This window comes from Sander lucioperca, chromosome 23 (genome assembly GCF_008315115.2).
Source record: "Sander lucioperca isolate FBNREF2018 chromosome 23, SLUC_FBN_1.2, whole genome shotgun sequence".
Taxonomy (NCBI): domain Eukaryota; kingdom Metazoa; phylum Chordata; class Actinopteri; order Perciformes; family Percidae; genus Sander; species Sander lucioperca.
This window is the reverse complement of record NC_050195.1, coordinates 9,227,273-9,245,239: the sequence shown is the minus strand read 5'-3', so window position 1 is coordinate 9,245,239 and position 17,967 is coordinate 9,227,273. Positions and strand designations below refer to the sequence as shown.

The window sequence follows — 17,967 nt, the reverse complement described above, 5'->3', positions numbered from 1 at the left end:
GCTCCAAAAAAACTGAGGTGCTTTTAATTTCCCCCCTGAGGTTTAACCAAACTAATAAGTTTTTGCCTCCAAGAAATATTTGTCTAACTAAAACTCCAATTTGCATGCCCCTTATAATTGTACCTTCTGTTGAAAAGCATTTTAAGCTATGACTTGAGACTGTATGTATATGTCAACATGCACTTATGATTTATGGTGCATGTTCAACATATGCAGTAGCCTATGTTTTTCGTCTTCAAGCACAGTATGACAATATTCTAAATATGGAGTCTGCCAAATTAAGGATTTTTCAGGCTTTGAACTATCACTATAGAGCATACTGTTAAATAGATTAAGAGATGTACTGCATTATGTTTAGTAGCCCCAGCCTTGTGTGTTCCTCCTACTTTACATTCCCTCTAAACATTAGCAATATGAAATTAGATAAATGGTTATTTTGTCTGCAAGATTGTGAAGTAACCCGAGGCAATACAACTGCTTAGCACATTTGTATGCTACCTAAACACATACAGTACTTGTGAATTGTTATGAAAAGATTGATATTGGCCTTAGGCAGTTGAATAATCCTAGGTTTAAGCTATGCACACGTACCTTGTTCCATGACATTACACTGAAGCAACTCTTCACTGCATGTATTAATTTGAATTCCCTAGATTGCCTCTGCGTAAATGATGGAGTAGCTGTAAACATGGAACTCCTCATGAGAGAAGGATTTGCTGATATATCAATAAGAAGCAATCTTCTGTTGCTGTTATCACAAAGGTTATAGGATCACAGTTTAAAGCCTTGCCATAGGCTGCAGAGCCCACAGGTTTTCTAAACAGCATTAAGCACAGTCTGTTTTGGAGAGGTGAGTTCTGTGTGTTTTTTAAAGATTTTTGTTGGGCTTTTTTGCCAATAGGACAGGTATAGACAGGAAGGGGGGGGGGACATACAACATACAGCGAATGGCCGCTGTGGACTGAGCCTTGGTACATGGGGCGCACAAGACGGGGTAAAAGTGATTCTTTGATTCATGTCAGAATCTTAAGAATTTGTGAAAGACTTGTTGTAAACAAGAAGGTAATCTACATATGAAAGAGTTTCCTTGCTCTCCTTGTGGGATACCTCCTCCTAGACCATTCTTACAGTACATCACTACCAATGATCACTACATAAAGAAGAAGGCAGTGGGAGGTATTTCCATGACAGCCACTTGAACCCAGAAAAAAAGCTAAACAACTGTGCCACTGCTCCCTGTGTTGATGCAGATGCAGAAGGGATCAGTAGGCTATTTGGCTCTCTTTGATCACCAGAAGTCTGCCCATGCATGCAATGAAATAAACATGTCATTGAAGTGACATTTCAAATGTTAGTCTGAAATTGACATCAAAATAGTCAAATAAAGTCTTGATGGCTCATTACCTCTAGTTGCTCTTTTACATTATCATAATCATCTGAGCAGTTGGGAAACTTCTTGGCCTGGTTACTTTTGACTTGCATGAGCCCCGTCTTCAGCTTATATTAACTTCCTTCAAGTGGAAACTGCTGTGCTATCAAATAAACTGATGGAAGTACTGAGTTTTGAATAGATACCAATGAAATGCCAGGGAAGGCTACCAAACAAGCAACCTGGTCTCACAGAATTCCGTGAAATGAACACGGCCCCTTAACTCAAAATCTGTGGCAGTTTCACGGAATCGCCGAAAATTCCGTGACGGGCCCACGGATGCGATGCCAATGTAAGTCAATGACAGGCATCATCCGTGGTCTACGCACAGATTCCCTGATCACAGCACTTTTCTTTCTTCCAGTCGGGCTGCAGCAGAGAAGCTGTATAGCTTTGCTATTATTGGTATTTTAGCTCAATAACTGCTGTTTTAATCAACATTTATCACCAGATCACCATGATACATGAAACTGTATTTTATTATTATTGTTATCTTCATTTTTGCCCCCAACTGCTCCTTCCAGGCAGCGCTGCGACCGCTGCCTTCAAGGCACCTAATCCTAACCTTAACCTTAACCCTAACCCTAACCCTAACCAGTGCCTAATGCTATAGTGCCTCCAGCGCTACCTGGAAGGAGCCGTTCGGGGCAAAAAACTGATATGAATGCCCACATTGCATTGTGGGAAATCGGCTTTGCATGCGCCCAGCTCGGATCATATCGTGTTCTGTCTTACAGCATACTGTAATATTTCACTGGTAATAAGACCGAAATAATATTATTAAAATAAAGAAATGCATACTATGATAACATCTAAATATATGTTGCTAGATGTAGCATTATAGTTTTAAAAATATCAATAAACAACAAAGTAATCCAGCTTCCCTGGCCGAAATAGACCGAAATAATAACATTAAAAGAAATACAAATAAACCATCATAAGATCTGGTGAATAAATGTTGATTAAAACAGCGGTTATTGGGCTAAAATACCAATAATAGCAAAGCTATACAGCTTCTCTGCTGCAGCCCGACTGGAAGAAAGAAACGTGCTGTGATTAGGGAATCTGTGCGTAGACCACGGATGATGCCTGTCATTGACTTACATAGGCATCGCATCCGTGGGCCCGTCACGGAATTTCTGGTGATTCCGTGAAACTGCCACAGATTTTGAGTTAAGGGGCCGTGTTCATTTCACGGAATTCTGTGAGACCAGGTTGAAACAAAACACTTGATTACACCCCAGTTTTAACATATTCTAGTAGTTTTACATTTAAATGAAATCGTAGAAATATACTTCTGAAAGTAGATTAGTCATTTAAAGGAAAAGTTCAACTCATTAATATTAATGATCCCCACAGAATAGTGTAAATCCCAATGACTTTGGAGATTGGTACTTCTTATTTAGCACCACCAACAGGTCACAATTCACTCTTGTCTGAAACTACCTCTAATGACTACATTACCATCAGCTATATATTTGTTTTTTGATGTCATCCAAGCATGCTAGCATGCTAACATTAGGCTGACAAAATGATACAGGTTTGACATGCTTCTCCAGGCTGCACATGAGTGAACCTGTGTGTTTTCCAGATGTGTCTCTTATACGAAAGTGAACATATTGTGTTATGGTTTCGTCTTACACCCACCTCCTGACAGAGAGTTGGATCAATCATTCAGCTTGTTTGTTGTGTAGGGCTGCATGCCGTGCTGTTCAGAGTTGGAAAGTGTACAGCAAAGAACAGCAAAGTTGCCTTTTAGTTTTTTTATCCATCTAACAAGTTTGTTTTTGTGCTGTGTAATAGGCATAACCGCCTCACTGGGCTTCAATACTAGGCTTTAGACTGATGTTTAGTGCACTCTAAAGCTTTTACAATTAGAAAACGATCTATCCACAATTACTGTATTGGAGTTGGATTTCCTACATTTACCAGAATGCCAGAGATGGGGGCTATGTGTACACATGCAGCAGTTCTTGTTTGATTCAGTCATGTCTGATAGCAAGCCTGATGTTAACTGAAGAAAAGACTTTCTGCTATCAAGCAGTTTTGGAAACTAATGTAACATCTGTACTTTTGGCTAGTTATCTGAAAAAATAAGAGAATAAATTACCAAAACACAAACTTCAAAGATTTCTCACCAGTAGCAGTAATTAAATAATGTTGTTAAGTGGATATTTCCCTACAAGCTATACAATAACACATTTATGCTTAGCACCTAAACTCACACTTTTACTGCTGAAAAGCCTTCATGCTCTTATGGGCCTGAGTATTTAATAAATCATGACAACATTTCCACTGAGGCTGTAGGCTACTCTTGTAAGCAATCCAAGCTAAAAAGAAAATAGTTCATTATTTCAAATAAATCCAATCCTAGCATTAATATCCCTAAACCGTTTCCTTCTCTCATGCCAATTGAAAAGTGTCGGCTATATTACTCAGGAGAATGAATGCTGGATTAAAGGTGTAAATAGGTCATTAAGAGATAAATTAGGGGATACACAGTCAATGCTCATTTCGTGCTTGAACTCATGAGGGGAGCAGCTGAGCCCATTTTCTGCTTTGTATTCCACAGGCTGCTTTGCTCCTAGTTTGATAACACCGTTGCTAGAAAGCCATTACAACAGTGTAAACATTGCCAGGAGAACATTGCCTTTTGTCATTATTAAATATTGAAGATAATTGCTCTCGACTTAGAAATATGTATTTTCAGAACATTCTGTCAAGACCTAAAGTCCGTTTGAAAGCAGTAAGGATTATTCTATCCATGTGCTTTAGAGCTGGGATGACACTTTGAAGATCACAGAAGCATAAGAGCATCCCCTTTGGCTTGTGCTGCGTTTGCACTTCATTCATTTCACAGCGTGGTTTTGGTTGACAGAATCTCGTATCATTAATGTAAGGTTTAGTTTTCTGGTTTGATAGATTTTGTTACCTAATAAATATATATTACAGAAGTACGTAAATATGTGTTTTCCAAGACCTTGGTGAACTAAAGCCAGGACTGAAAACACATCAAGTACCTGCATTGTGTTTTGAGGCATTTAACTAACTAAGTACTATTTGGCTTTAAAGGGGCACTCCACTTTTACACAACGGTGAGTTTACTCGTAATGAGCAGTAATTCCCAGTCTGTGAAAGCAGTTGTTTAATGTGCCCGGTGGCTCTAAAGGGAGCTTTCCAAAGTTTGAAAAAATAACCCTGATGATACCATCAGTTATCTCGGGTTGAGCTTGGATTGGATACTTCTAACTACTAACAGAAGGAAGAGAGACACACACCACTGTGTTGCAGGTCAAAATCATTTTTTTTCACTTTTATCTTTTGGATATTGTGTGTCCTTACTGGTGTGTGTTTGTCAGTGTGCAGATAGGTCTGTGTTGTTTGTCCTCGTCTGTTTTGGACCTGAACTGGGTTGGTTTGCGGGTGGGTAGGGGACTGGAGGGGAAGTGAAATACTGTTTTAACTATGCTTTGTTCACTTTGGCCTATGTTGTATGTCATTTATTGTTAAAATTTAAATAAAAAAAGTTGGAGAAAAACTAAATGCAGTCGTAAAGTTACATCTAATTGTCTTTTCAACAGAATTGCAATTACCATAATTTAATTTGTCTTCAAGTTCAAATTTAAAGTGCCCATATTATGAAAAAAACACTTTTTTCTGGGATTTGGGGTGTTATGTTGTATCTGTGGTGCTTCCACACACATACAAACTTCATAAATCCAATGCAAATCCATCCATGCTGTTTAGAGTGAGATACAGTTTCTGAATGTGTCCTGCCTTCAGTCTCTGGGTGAGCTGTTCAAAATCGGCACGGCTTGTGACGTCACAAGCCGAAACGAGCAGGCTAACCGCAACCATTAGCTCGTAGCGTTAGCATGCTAACGCTAATGCTAACGCTAGCATGCTAACGCTAGCATGCTACCTCATTCTCAATAGCAAAGCACTGCTACAACACCACACAAGTTCACCATAATCTACAAAAGAACTACTTCCATGTGCGCCCTCATTTAGAAGTCTCCCAGCTAATCCTGCCTTGTAACTGACCGAAGTTGTAGAAACAGCCTTTCTTTTACTGTCTATGGAGCTAGCTAGCTGACATGATCTACATCTGAGCTACTGGGCATGTGCAAGTGCAATCAAAGATAGTACAGAAGAAGAAGAAGAAAAGAGGTCTCACTCTGTAGCTAAAACAGAGACCAGCTGAAAAGAGGATCTGCAGCAGTGAGAGAGAGCGGTGCAGTACAACAAAAATATGGTGTTTTTTGAAAATTAAACCATGTAAACCTATTCTGGTACAACCTTAAAATACAATTATGAACCTGAAAATGAGCATAATATGGCTGCTTTAAAATAAATGCAAAAAAATGGTAATATATAGGGCTGGGTATCGTTTAATTACGATACCAATACCAGTACCCTATATCAATAGAGTACTTTATTTGATACCTTCTTTTTCTACCTCATTCAATACCTCATCTTGTGAATGGAAGCATCTCAGCATGCTGAACTGCCACCACTATTAGATATACTGTGCTTGACTTCGTATATGCTGCGCTAGTGGGCCAATCACACGTCACATTAAATCAAAAAACGCTTGCAGTGATTGGTTGCAGACAAAACCATAGAAATAGTCTTTTTTTTCTAGATATGGGTACAAAAAGGACCGAATGCAGGTACCATTGTATCGAAGTTCCGATACTACTTGGTACTGGGTTATTTCTACAGATACCTTGAAAAGGTATCCAGCCCTAGTAATATACAACCTACAGTATAACATAACCTTAACTTCACAACTACATTTATCACAGTTTTAACCTGAAAGTCCTGACATCTTTTGACCCGTAAATCAAGACAATTCATGCTTACTGGGCACGACCACCTGTGCCCTTTAGCCTGCAGATTATTTACTGCAATCTTTTCCATCACTGTGTTTTTTTGAAAAGTGGATACATAAGATCATATTTTCCTTTTCCTAATAGGTACTTTTTGGACAGCAAAGAGGAAGGAGTAAGGTACTTCAGAATCGATGAAATCAGTGGACTTATACGGACGACGCAGCCTCTGGACAGAGAAGACATGGCTTGGCACAACATCACTGTGATGGCCTCGGAGGTTGGTAGGTACCCAGGTTGCTTTCCATTAACAGAATGTTTACAAGTAGGCGAGTAAACGTAATGCACCTGGTGCATCTGTTTGCTCTTTTGTGATTCTTCATGCGTGAGCAGATGAAGATTTCCGATGCTTGCCATGTTGACATGGTTCTTACTTCCTATTGTACAAACAGATTATGATTTAATTTTCATCTTGGAAAGGTAAAGAAAGTCTGGAGACTTGAAAATGTTCTAGTTCTGTCTCAGTGCTAATGTGAAATAGCAATTTTATGTAACTTTATTTTAGAAATATATGTATATTGTATTTGTATATTTACATTAGAAATTTATATTAGATTTTACTATTTTGTAATACAGTAGGTTAAATAAGCAGATAGAGGTACGCACATGCATACATACTGAACATAATATACATACCATTCTCTTCATCTTCTGACATATGCATATTTAAAATAACCAGGGTATATTTCTCCCATGTTTGACACCTTCAGGGACTGTAGTAAACACATGAATTACTATTCATAGTTGCCTGAACGAGGCAGTTAAAAGAGATTGCTCCTTCTTTCCACAATCATCTTTTTTGGCCCCAAGCTAATATGAGACATTCTAAATCGTTATCAGAATTGCAATGAAATAATGGGTGAGCTTTGTGCCACAACAACAGGCTTTAAAGAATAGAAATTCAAAATAATGGTAGGTGCTATAGTTCTACCCTAAAGCCCCCCCCACCCTTTTCTACAAGATAACAAGACACCCTGAGGGGATCATATAGTCAGAGAATAGCCCAGGTCTTAAAATCAATATCAATATAAAGGACGTTCCATAAAAAAGAATGGTGTTATGAGTCTGTACTGCACACTCTCCCTTTACCTATGGAATAAAATCATTAGCACCATTTTGCTATATTATACAGAATTATATTACTCGTATACTTTTTTTTTACTCTGGTTCATTTTCCATCACAACCACAACTCAGTGATTACAACCTCTCGAATCTGTCACTGCAACTTCACATATGTGCTCTCTCGCATCACAAAGTGGCGAATCTGCGCACCTCGACTTTCACAACACTCTTGACGATACATTTGGTGCAAAACTAATTTGTACCTGTGGACTTAGGCTGTGGAGCTCTGAGCTAACAGAACGGAAAAAGCCTTCTTATATACAGTCTATGGGAAAAGCAGGGTTTCTATCGCCAGATGAGGGACAACTCTGTCTGGCTTATTTATGTAGCATGGAAACTTGGTGGAATAGCATGCTAGCGTTAGCTAACTAGCAGCCAGCCCGCTTCTAAATAAATACCTTTTAATTGTCTAAACATTTTTAACAGTCAAACTAAAACACTGGCGGTGAGCTCCACGGCCTGCAGCCGCAGACGGACCGTCATCAGTGGGTAACAGGTGCCAAGTTTCGCATCCCTGCCGAGAATTGCATCCACTAGGGAAAATAATGATTTTATAAGGCAAAGTACTGTTTAAAAACTAGGCAATAGTAAATCTCTTTGTCATGTTCATCAATAATGATTAGGATTTTAGAAGGTTTAGAGACATCAATGTTTTATCAGACTCTGTAGTAGCATTTCCTTGCTACCTAGATGCAATTTTCGGCAGCAATGAATTCTGCAGAAATGATTGTTTCTGCCTAAGCGGGTGCAATTCTTAGCAGGGATGCACAACATCAGCAAAGCAAGCTCTGGTCATGGCCAGGGGATGGGCCGCTGCTACCGGATGTGGGGCTCTCCGTGTCCCGCTGGAGCTCCGACTGCAGGTCGAGGTCGGCAGCGAAGCTTTCTGGCAAAAGCAGTGTTGCTACGCTGGTCGATCCCCACTGATGACGGTCCATCTGCGGCTGCAGGCCGTGGAGCTCACCGCCAGTGTTTTAGTTTGACTGTTAAAAAGTGTTTAGATAATTAAAAGGTATTTATTTAGAAGCGGGCTGGCTGCTAGTTAGCTAGCTAACGCTAGCATGCTATTCCACCAAGTTTCCATGCTACATAAATAAGCCGGACAGAGTTGTCCCTCATCTGGCGATAGAAACCCTGATTTTCCCATAGACTGTATATAAGAAGGCTTTTTCCGTTCTGTTAGCTCAGAGCTCCACAGCCTAAGTCCACAGGTACAAATTAGTTTTGCACCAAATGTATCGTCAAGAGTGTTGTGAAAGTTGAGGTGCGCAGATTCGCCACTTTGTGATGCGAGAGAGCACATATGTGAAGTTGCAGTGACAGATTCGAGAGGTTGTAATCACTGAGTTGTGGTTGTGATGGAAAATGAACCAGAGTAAAAAAAAAAAGTATACGAGTAAATGTTGCATTATAAGTTTGCAGCTGTCATTGTGTTCATGTAAATATCAATCTACACATTTGTGAATATCTTTTCTGTAACTTCACATTCAGAATACAGGTGTGTGAACATTTTCTACAAGTGCAAATTTCAACTTACAAGTTCAGATTTTTTTTTACAAGCTCTCATGTTTTTTTTCTTTGTATGACTTCAAATTCAGATCACATGTGTGTGAATATTTTTTACAAGTGCAAATTTTATTTTTACAAGTGCAAATAAAATTTGCAGTGCAAATTTTAACATACAAGTTCAGATTTTTTCTTCTGCAAGTTCTCACATTGTATTCTACAAGCTCTCCCTTTTTGCACCATATTTACCTTCATACACTGAGACTAAGCTAATAACGTTACCGTGGTAACTACCAGCAACGGGCAGAGTATGCATGCTGCCTACCGTTTATCTACATGCACATACCCAATATACGAGAATGTTGATGAGATATGGGCGTGTTAGTTTAAACAGAGATACGTTCTTCTACTGGAGCTAAAAAAGATCGCTTTTGGCTCAAAACTCTGCTTAAAAACCAAAACGTAGCCATGGAAATGTAGCCTCAGTCTATATAGCCTAACTGTCAGGCCACAATTCCACCAATTACACATTTGGAAATAATGCACAAAAACAAGAAACATAAGGCTTCACCAAAACTGCAATAAGCAGCTGTCGCCTGAAGCTATTCAGCCAACCAGTTTAGTGTAAGTACTTTCTTTTTAATCATTCCTCTAACTCTAACTAGTCTGCTAAATTGTATTTATAGATCACAGTGAAGAGTATGCAGCTCATTCCACATAGATGCATGTATTCTGCTCATTTTCTTGACTAAAACCAAGTAACACTCAAGTCTTTGTCACAGAATTACTTTGTTGAATTTAGAGAGTAAAATTAGGCTTATGCCGTGAAAATTTCCCATTTCAATGGTAAAATACAGCTTTCAACAAGGATAAGTATTAGTTTTGTATTGTATTATCATGATTCTTAATCAGTAACATGGTCAATCCAAGGACATTGCTTAAAATGTCCATCCCTGGTCAATAGTTAACAATAAGCCTGGTGCAGTTCATCACAGTGTTCCACTCCAGTTATTAGGGCAGTAAGATGTTTAAATAGCATTATTTACAGTAATATCACAATCACTAACGGTATTTAAACACACCCGACACCAGATGAGTTAATAGTGAAAGTAGCAATTAAAGTCTGGAGAAAACAAGGATGAAGGAGATCATTTACATATTGATTAGAATGTTTTCAAATAGGTTATAGAGTGTATTTTTCTTATAATTAACTACAAAATTAAATTAGTCCCAATTGTTTCAGTGTAATTTTCTACATTGGAAATTAATTAAATCAATGCAGGCCCTGCTAACTCCAAGAATTGCTATCAGGTAACTTGGTAATTTGTAATCACAATTAGGCAAATCTCTTGCCAACTGACAGAGGTGCTGCATGCTAATGTTTCCTTATCTCTTCACCTCTCCTTAGAATTCAAGGATACAATTAAATGCCAAGACACTGACAAAAAGGATACATCTTTACCACTTTGAATGACCAGGGACAAACAGTGTCATAGACAAAAAGCAGCCTGCACAGTTCACTGCAAACCATCCTTCAGAGACTTTACACTGCCTTCTAATGGCGGCCAGGAGTAGATGGACCATAGTGAGTGAGTGGATTAGAGAATTAAAGGTGCCCTGCCACACAAAACCGTATCTGCTTGCATTTTTTGAAATATGTTAGGTCCATTTGTTTGTGTTATGTTGTGAATGTGAAAATGAACTGCTACCTCCTCTGTCAGCTCTAGCCACTGAAAAGAAATAAGCGGAGAAATCAGGCCAATTACAAAAGCTGGTCAGTCTGACGTGGTGTTGCCTGAGCTCATTACTATTCATGAGCTCGCCCAGTTGCGCTGGGTAAAGGATGCTGATAGCCAGGCTTTCATTGGCTAGCTGTTAGCCAATCAGAGTCAAGCAGCTTAGCTCGTTGAATATTAATGAGAACTGGCACAAATCGAGCTGAGTCTTCCTGCAGGCTTTCTATACCACGCTAGAATGGCTTGAAACAAGGTAGCCAAGGCATTTTTTCCACAAAAAAATGTTAGAGTCCATGGTAGAACTTCAGACATTACCACAAAGTAATGAAATACGTGTGGCAGGGCACCTTTAATGCATGATTGAATTAGTTGTTGGATCATCTGGTACTTACCATAAAAAAGAAGAAACAATTGTCTAATAATACAGCAGGTGCAATGTAAGACTTGTCTTTAGGCACTGAAAAAACACCATACATGCAAGTAAATAAAAATCAGGAAACATTAGTTTAATAGAAAGACTGCCTGCATGACTTTTTCCTATTCAAGGAATTGCTGAGCGAGCATGCTATTTTTCAGCGTGTTCCTGCTACACATGCATACTGTAAAGCATACTCACACCTGGAAGCTACCGAGTAAAAACAGTCTTCTTCTCTTGGGGACTGAGGTGCCCCATGAGTTGAGAGTTAAATGCCTTGCTCTAGGACACATCAGTAATATTTCTGGGGTTAGGGTTAGTTTAACATCTTAACATCAATTAACATCTTAATTTAAGTACTAAAATACATATTTTAAAAGTTTGTAATGGTTACTTTATATTAAAATGATGAAGAGGCAGAACAGGAGGTAAAGCATATGATTTACTTGCTTCATGAGTTGCTCATGCAGCACAAGGAGCAAATAATGCATCACAACCAAGCACACCAACTTGGACAAGAAAATGCTGCATGCTGATGATCAGATGTGCTTAATTCCCTTCTGCAACATTGCATCCTTCAGTGCTTTTGTAGTGGAACAGCCTAAGACAAAACTCATAAGTAGTCTAACAAGAAGAGCACAGTGTGCCCCAGTTTAAAATAACAGTGTTGACGCTCCACTTTGTTATTAAGGCTTACATTTGACTTTCATCTTCTCTGTCACTTGTTCTCTCTCTCTCTGCTACAGACAACCCCAGCCTGCTCAGCCACGTTCCTGTTACCGTCCAGGTGCTGGACGTGAACGATAATCCGCCAGAAATAGCTACAGACGAGGAGGTCATTGTGTGTGAGAGCTCAAGGCCGGGGCAGGTGAGAAATTTTGCAACACCTATCTTCTATTTCTTTCCCTTTATCTCCTCACATATTGAAATCTCTCTACACCGCCGACACACCTGAGAGGGTGTTGAGAGCTGTGTGTTAACGTCAACTGCCTCCCTGCCTCCATGCATTCTGCACTGAACTATTGTTTTCCTCAGCAGTTTGGGTTGTTCACTGAGAGCTGAGCTGTAAGAAACTGTAAAGGCATTGGAGAGAGCTGCTTAATCATCCCACATTCAAAATGAGTATCTCAGCAGCAAACCATGACGGCTCTAAATCGAAGCTCATTCCAATTTGCTCTCAGTAGTCTTTGATTCATTCGAATTAAGAAGGTTTTTTGAGATATAGAGCAATCAGCAGCATGGAAATGGCTGAAAGGGCGGTTCGGCAAAGGATGATGGAGTAAAGACCGGGAAGCCACAACTAAATACATTTTTAATAGTTTTAAGCTTGTGGAAGAAAAGTTTGAATTAAGGTTTGCATTAAATTTGAATTAAGGTTGCATTACAGCCTCAGGGTTCTAGGTCCAGGGGATTAAGTGGGGAAAATTATAATGTGTTGAATGAGACAGTGGCACACCACCATTCAAATACAACATTTATGAAAGTATAGAGCTGCTTATTAATGTTTTACAATCTGCATTTTAGATTTCATACCGCAGACATGTATTTCTGATTGGTGTCCATCACAATTAACAGATAAATCTCTCTTCTAGTTCAATGCTCAAAGTATATTAAGGCCCTGACACACCAGCCAGACGGGCCGACCGTCGGCAGAAAAGCCAGTCGGACTGATCAGTCGGGACCCGAGGTCCAAAAAATGCCTCAGAACACACTGAGGCGACGCCGACTTGAGCGTACGCTCTGCGCGTGAGCGAAACGTAGTACGTCTCCATAGCAGCAGGCGGCGCTGCTCTGTATTGTTTCCATTAACAGTCTGATTATTTACCAGAAAATGAAGACCGGCAGCTGATTGGACGAACGCGTCACGTGGTTCTTTTTTCTCCGGAAATTCACAGACAGACTGTCATGGCGGCTTGTTCAGAATACGATCTCATATTGTACTAAAATAGTTCACCGAAATGTGTTTCTGAAAACATTTTAAGCGAGAAATAGGCCATGCAGTTGCTGAATCTGTCTTCATTTCAGATTGACAAAGGTCAGTTTAAAGATTTTCGTCAGATTTTGAGCGGCTCATCCGCTCCCCATTTCCGGGCGAGTCCCGACTGCCCTGTCCCCGACTGAACATGTTGGGTCGGCCCAAATGAATGCCGACGGCTCCTCGGACGGCCGACGGCACGGGACACACGGAACAGACTCGAGTCACGGACCTCGCCAGACGGCCCGACGCCCGATTATCGGGCTGGTGTGTCTTCTCTCTTAAACAGCAGGAAACCATAACAACAATACACCAGTAGAACTGACCTATCCGTTAATTAAAAAGACCACAAACACATGATGATCATTTTAACACAGCATCTCTTTGCCTATTAACATACACCATTATCACTTATGTAAAACATAGAGTCCCCATAAAACAGCTTCAGTGTTAAAAGGAACTACTGGGTTAGCGTTGTGTTAGCTACATTATTACCTTATATCAATGTATGACAATTCACAATATTCACACTTTGACTTAATTCAAATTTGGCAGTTAATGGCAGGTGGTTAAGGGTGTCTGCCAATAAATAATGAAATGAACTGATTTAGGGTCGGATTTTTTGATCTGGAGAGTGTGGAAATACAACACCTAGATGTGCTAACGGTGAGTGGAGGAATCATGCCAACCTTAACAATCATAGCACTGTACTGCTCAATAATTTGAAACGGTTAATTCCTTAATACGTGTTTTAGAGATATGGTACAGTACTTTAACATCAGACCTCTATATCTACAATTTCACCGAAATTCAAATTAGAGCAGGGACTTAGTCATATTCTTAACCAAAAATGGCATTATGGACAACAACTTTGCACCCATTTAGGAAACAACCAAGGGGTGATGCTTCCTCAGCCAGCCATTTTCAATCTTACAGCCAATTGTATCACTTCCGCTGGTTTTCCAGACATCCCAGTCTCCTAATTTTTAAGGGCAACCACGTGGCAGTTAGCTGCTTTTTCGCACTGATGGAAAACAAAATGATTACAACTTAACTTTGGAGCCATTGACACTAGAGGAAAGAGAACCCTGCTCTTTCCAGCCAGAATCTTCCACCATTGGCACCCTGTCAACCATGACAGCTACATAAGTAAATTCAAGCACCCAATAAGTACAGTATCTCACAAAAGTGAGTACACCCCTCAGAATTTAGTAAATATTTCATTATATCTTTTAATGGGACAACATTGAAGAAATTACACTTTGCTACAATGTAAAATATTAAGTGTACAGTTTGTATAACAGTGTAAATGTGCTGTCCCCTCAAAATAATTCAACACACAGCCATTAATGTCTAAACTGCTGGCAACAAAAGTGAGTACACCCCTATGATAAATTCCCATAGAGGCAGGCAGATTTTTATTTTTAAAGGCCAGTTATTTCATGGATCCAGGATACTATGCATCCTGATAAAGTTCCCTTGGCCTTTGGAATTAAAATAGCCCCACATCATCACATACCCTTCACCATACCTAGAGATTGACATGGTTTTATGTTGGATAGCCTAATAGCTGGTTTGATTTGCATTGAGAGATGATTTTATGGAAAGTACCCCATGCCAATCTCTAGGATATAAAAAAAGATATAATGAAATATTTACTAAAATGTGAGGGGTGTACTCACTTTTGTGAGACACTGTACATACTAGTACTGCAAAGTTAAAGACAGAGGCTTGTGCAGGTACACCAGGATAAAAAAAACACCCCCAAATCTCACATTGAAGATAAGAGCTCCCCATGGTGACAGGGGCTATCAGGTCGTTGTTCTCTCAAGGCTGGCTCTCTTGCACTCTTACTGTCTCTTTTAACAATTAAGGGCAACAAGCTGACAAAAGTGCCAGTGAGGTTGCCCTGTGAGCACCCCTGTCATTGTTAGATGCCAGTTCCCCCCCTGGCACAAGCCAAATATTTTGAAATCATAGCACCTCTTTTCCAGTCAGCATACAGGTAGAGGAGAAAATGATACAAGACCAGTTGGCTGTAGGTCAGAGAAAAACTGACTCTGACCAATTAGGAACAACAAGACATGCATCAGACACTAAACTCGTGTCCTGCATGCAATCAATGTGTAAAAGGGATTCCAAACTGTACAGCGGCTAATTCAATGTGTGTTTGCCTCTAAACAACAGGTGATCCAGACTGTCACAGCAGTGGATAAGGATGACTTTGCCAATGGACAGCGGTTTTCCTTTGCTTTGCCGAGCCAGCAACCAGTTAATCCCAACTTCACCCTGAAGGACAATGAAGGTAATTACAGAGATCAATATGTTTGTTTGCATTTCTTATGAGTGTTGCAGTCGGCCTTCAGGGCATGACTCCAATCTCATTGTTCACATTCCAACGTCCAATAAGCTGAACTGATTTCCTCATACCTTGAAGGTGCAATGGAAATATGTGATCTGTCAACTGGGTGCGGTAGATATCTGGAGATTCAAATGCCACCGGGATCCACTCTGAGTCTGGTCTCATGAAACACAAGAGTCATAAGGGTTTGGCATGTTTGCACATTGTGTTTGAAATGGAGAATCCGCTCTGGCACTCCCCCTTTTACCCCTCCTGTGTGCATTTTTTTGTGCCGTTACATGGCCAAAAGTGGGCGTTACCATGGCAACCATCTCAGTCTCAGGTGAATACCTAGCGCTAGGTCAGTCTGCAATCACAGGGCTTTTAAAAGCTCTCAGCCAGAAGATCTCACAGTTGCCCACTGAGAGGAGGAGTTCACAGCACTCCAAATGAATCTCTGAGCCAGAGAGGGGGAAGAAAACAGAGAGGAAGGGAGCGCGAGAGAGATCAAAAAAATCGATGTGATAATAGGAGATAAGTCTGTTTAGCCCTTGGTCCAGTTGCTTCCCACCACAAGCCTTGCCTTGCCTACTTCAACTACATTAAGTTACAGAGGCAAGTTTTGCTGCATTCATGTGAATGGCACATAAAGACATCCTTCACCTCCTGCTTAACGCCACTCCTAAGGGGCAGATGAATCAAACAAAGCAAAGATCGACTGCTCCAAAGTACCATATCTCCTGACGGACAACACATTATCATTTTTGAGAGTGCAAATGTGGTGTAAATAGCTTTATTCAGCAGAGGTTTGCTTCTGTTTTGCACATATTAACCCAGTAGAGCAGCTATGAAGTGAGCTGTTGAACATTCCCAAGAAGTGTGATGGAATTTGGGGGGGAGAGGATATACTATTTAGTTTTCCATGCTTGATCATTCATATTTTTTCATTCTTTAGTTACAGTTAGAGCTGCAAAGAATAATTTAAAAAAGAATCAAAATAATCGATTAATCAATTCGATGTCAACTATCAAAATAATTGCCAACTATTTTGATAATCGATTAATCGGTTTGATTTTTTATGAAACTAAAGTAAAAGCTTTCTGATTCCAGCTTCTTAAATGTAAATATTTTCTAGTTTCTTCACTCCGATTACAGTAAACTGAATAGCTTTGTGTTCTGGACAAAATGAGACATTTGAGGACGTTGGGCTTTGGGAAACACTGATCGACCATGATTTTCCACCATTTTCTGACATTTTATAGACCAAACAACTAATCGATAAATCAAGAAAATAACCGACAGATTCATCGACAATGAAAATAATCTTTAGTTGCAGCCATATAAACCGTATAGTCTATATTTATTATTATAGATATTACTGTCTACTGCAGAAGCCCACATTCCCCATGGGGTCCAAACATTTTACTTCTCCAAAACTTTGAAAAAAGAAACATTGGAAGTTTCTGGGCTTGGTATAAAACCTGAAGCCACAATCACACCCTTTTTATCTCAACTATTTGAGGACTTTTATTTTGGCATCTCTTCTTGGCGGACTATGCTGTATATGTTGTGACAAACACGTATTAAATATATATTTCTTATCTTCGTCACTTTGTTCCTCTCGGGTGTTTCTGTGAAACACGCAGAGATACACCTCCACTGTTGACTGCAAAACACCTCTTGCTGATTTTCCATATGCAGTGTTAGCGAATCACAGTGTGGACTTGAGAGAAAGCTAATATAAACTAATTCATTCTATGCTGCTCCTTGTTCTGCTTTCTGTATAGTACGATGTCTGCCAGATAATGTGAAGCATATAATATAGTTGTGGACAATACAATTTTAATTATGTCCTCCATGGCCACAAAAAGTAGTACTTTATGTAAAGGTATGGGGTAGCCAACATTTTCTAGAGTGAGTGTTTCATATTTATATTTTTTATATAATACATGAAAGACCTTGTGATCCTGGCAGCTTTTTGATGGGGGTAATAGTTCCTCCTAGGATCTTTCAGGACAATTCAATGTCCATGTGGGACCAGAGCAGGCATGGATTGGCCTTTGGGAGTACCAGGAGAGTTCCCGGTGGGCCGGCCTATTTGTGTGGGCTGCATGTTACTTGAACAATGACTGTAACCCTATTATTTCAAACCTCTATATTGACTGTTGATTTGTGTCTATCCTACTGTCTACTTTATTCCCTTATAATCCCCATATTTAATGCTATCTTTTTTATAAACTTTATCCTTGCACTGCTATATAGTTTTTATATTACTATGTCTACATTATTCTCTTATATTGTCCATATTTAATGCTGGTCTCTAGACTTTATCCTTGCACGATTGGACTTATTTGCACTACCACCATGACACACCCTCTCATAGAGCACCTTACCATGCAGACTGAATCACAGGGTTAGTCCCTGCCCTGTCACTGCAAGTGTCTCATGCTTATACATCCCTTAGTACATTCATGTGGATTTTTTAGTTAGTATTTTTTCTTTTATTGTCATATTATTCATGTGGATTTGTTATTTTATCATCCTGTTTAT

The 17,967-nt window shown here is 39.6% G+C and overlaps 1 protein-coding gene across 1 annotated transcript in view; it reads left to right on the top strand.

Moving 5' to 3' along the window:
- The window catches only part of LOC116040056 (cadherin-18), a 99,410-nt gene that overhangs the window by 64,556 nt on the left and 16,887 nt on the right, over positions 1-17,967 (top strand). The window contains exons 8-10 of the mRNA XM_031285290.2: positions 6,409-6,545; positions 11,848-11,969; positions 15,264-15,381. Of these exons, the coding sequence (XP_031141150.1) occupies positions 6,409-6,545; positions 11,848-11,969; positions 15,264-15,381 (377 nt within the window). The remainder of the gene's footprint in view (positions 1-6,408; positions 6,546-11,847; positions 11,970-15,263; positions 15,382-17,967) is intronic.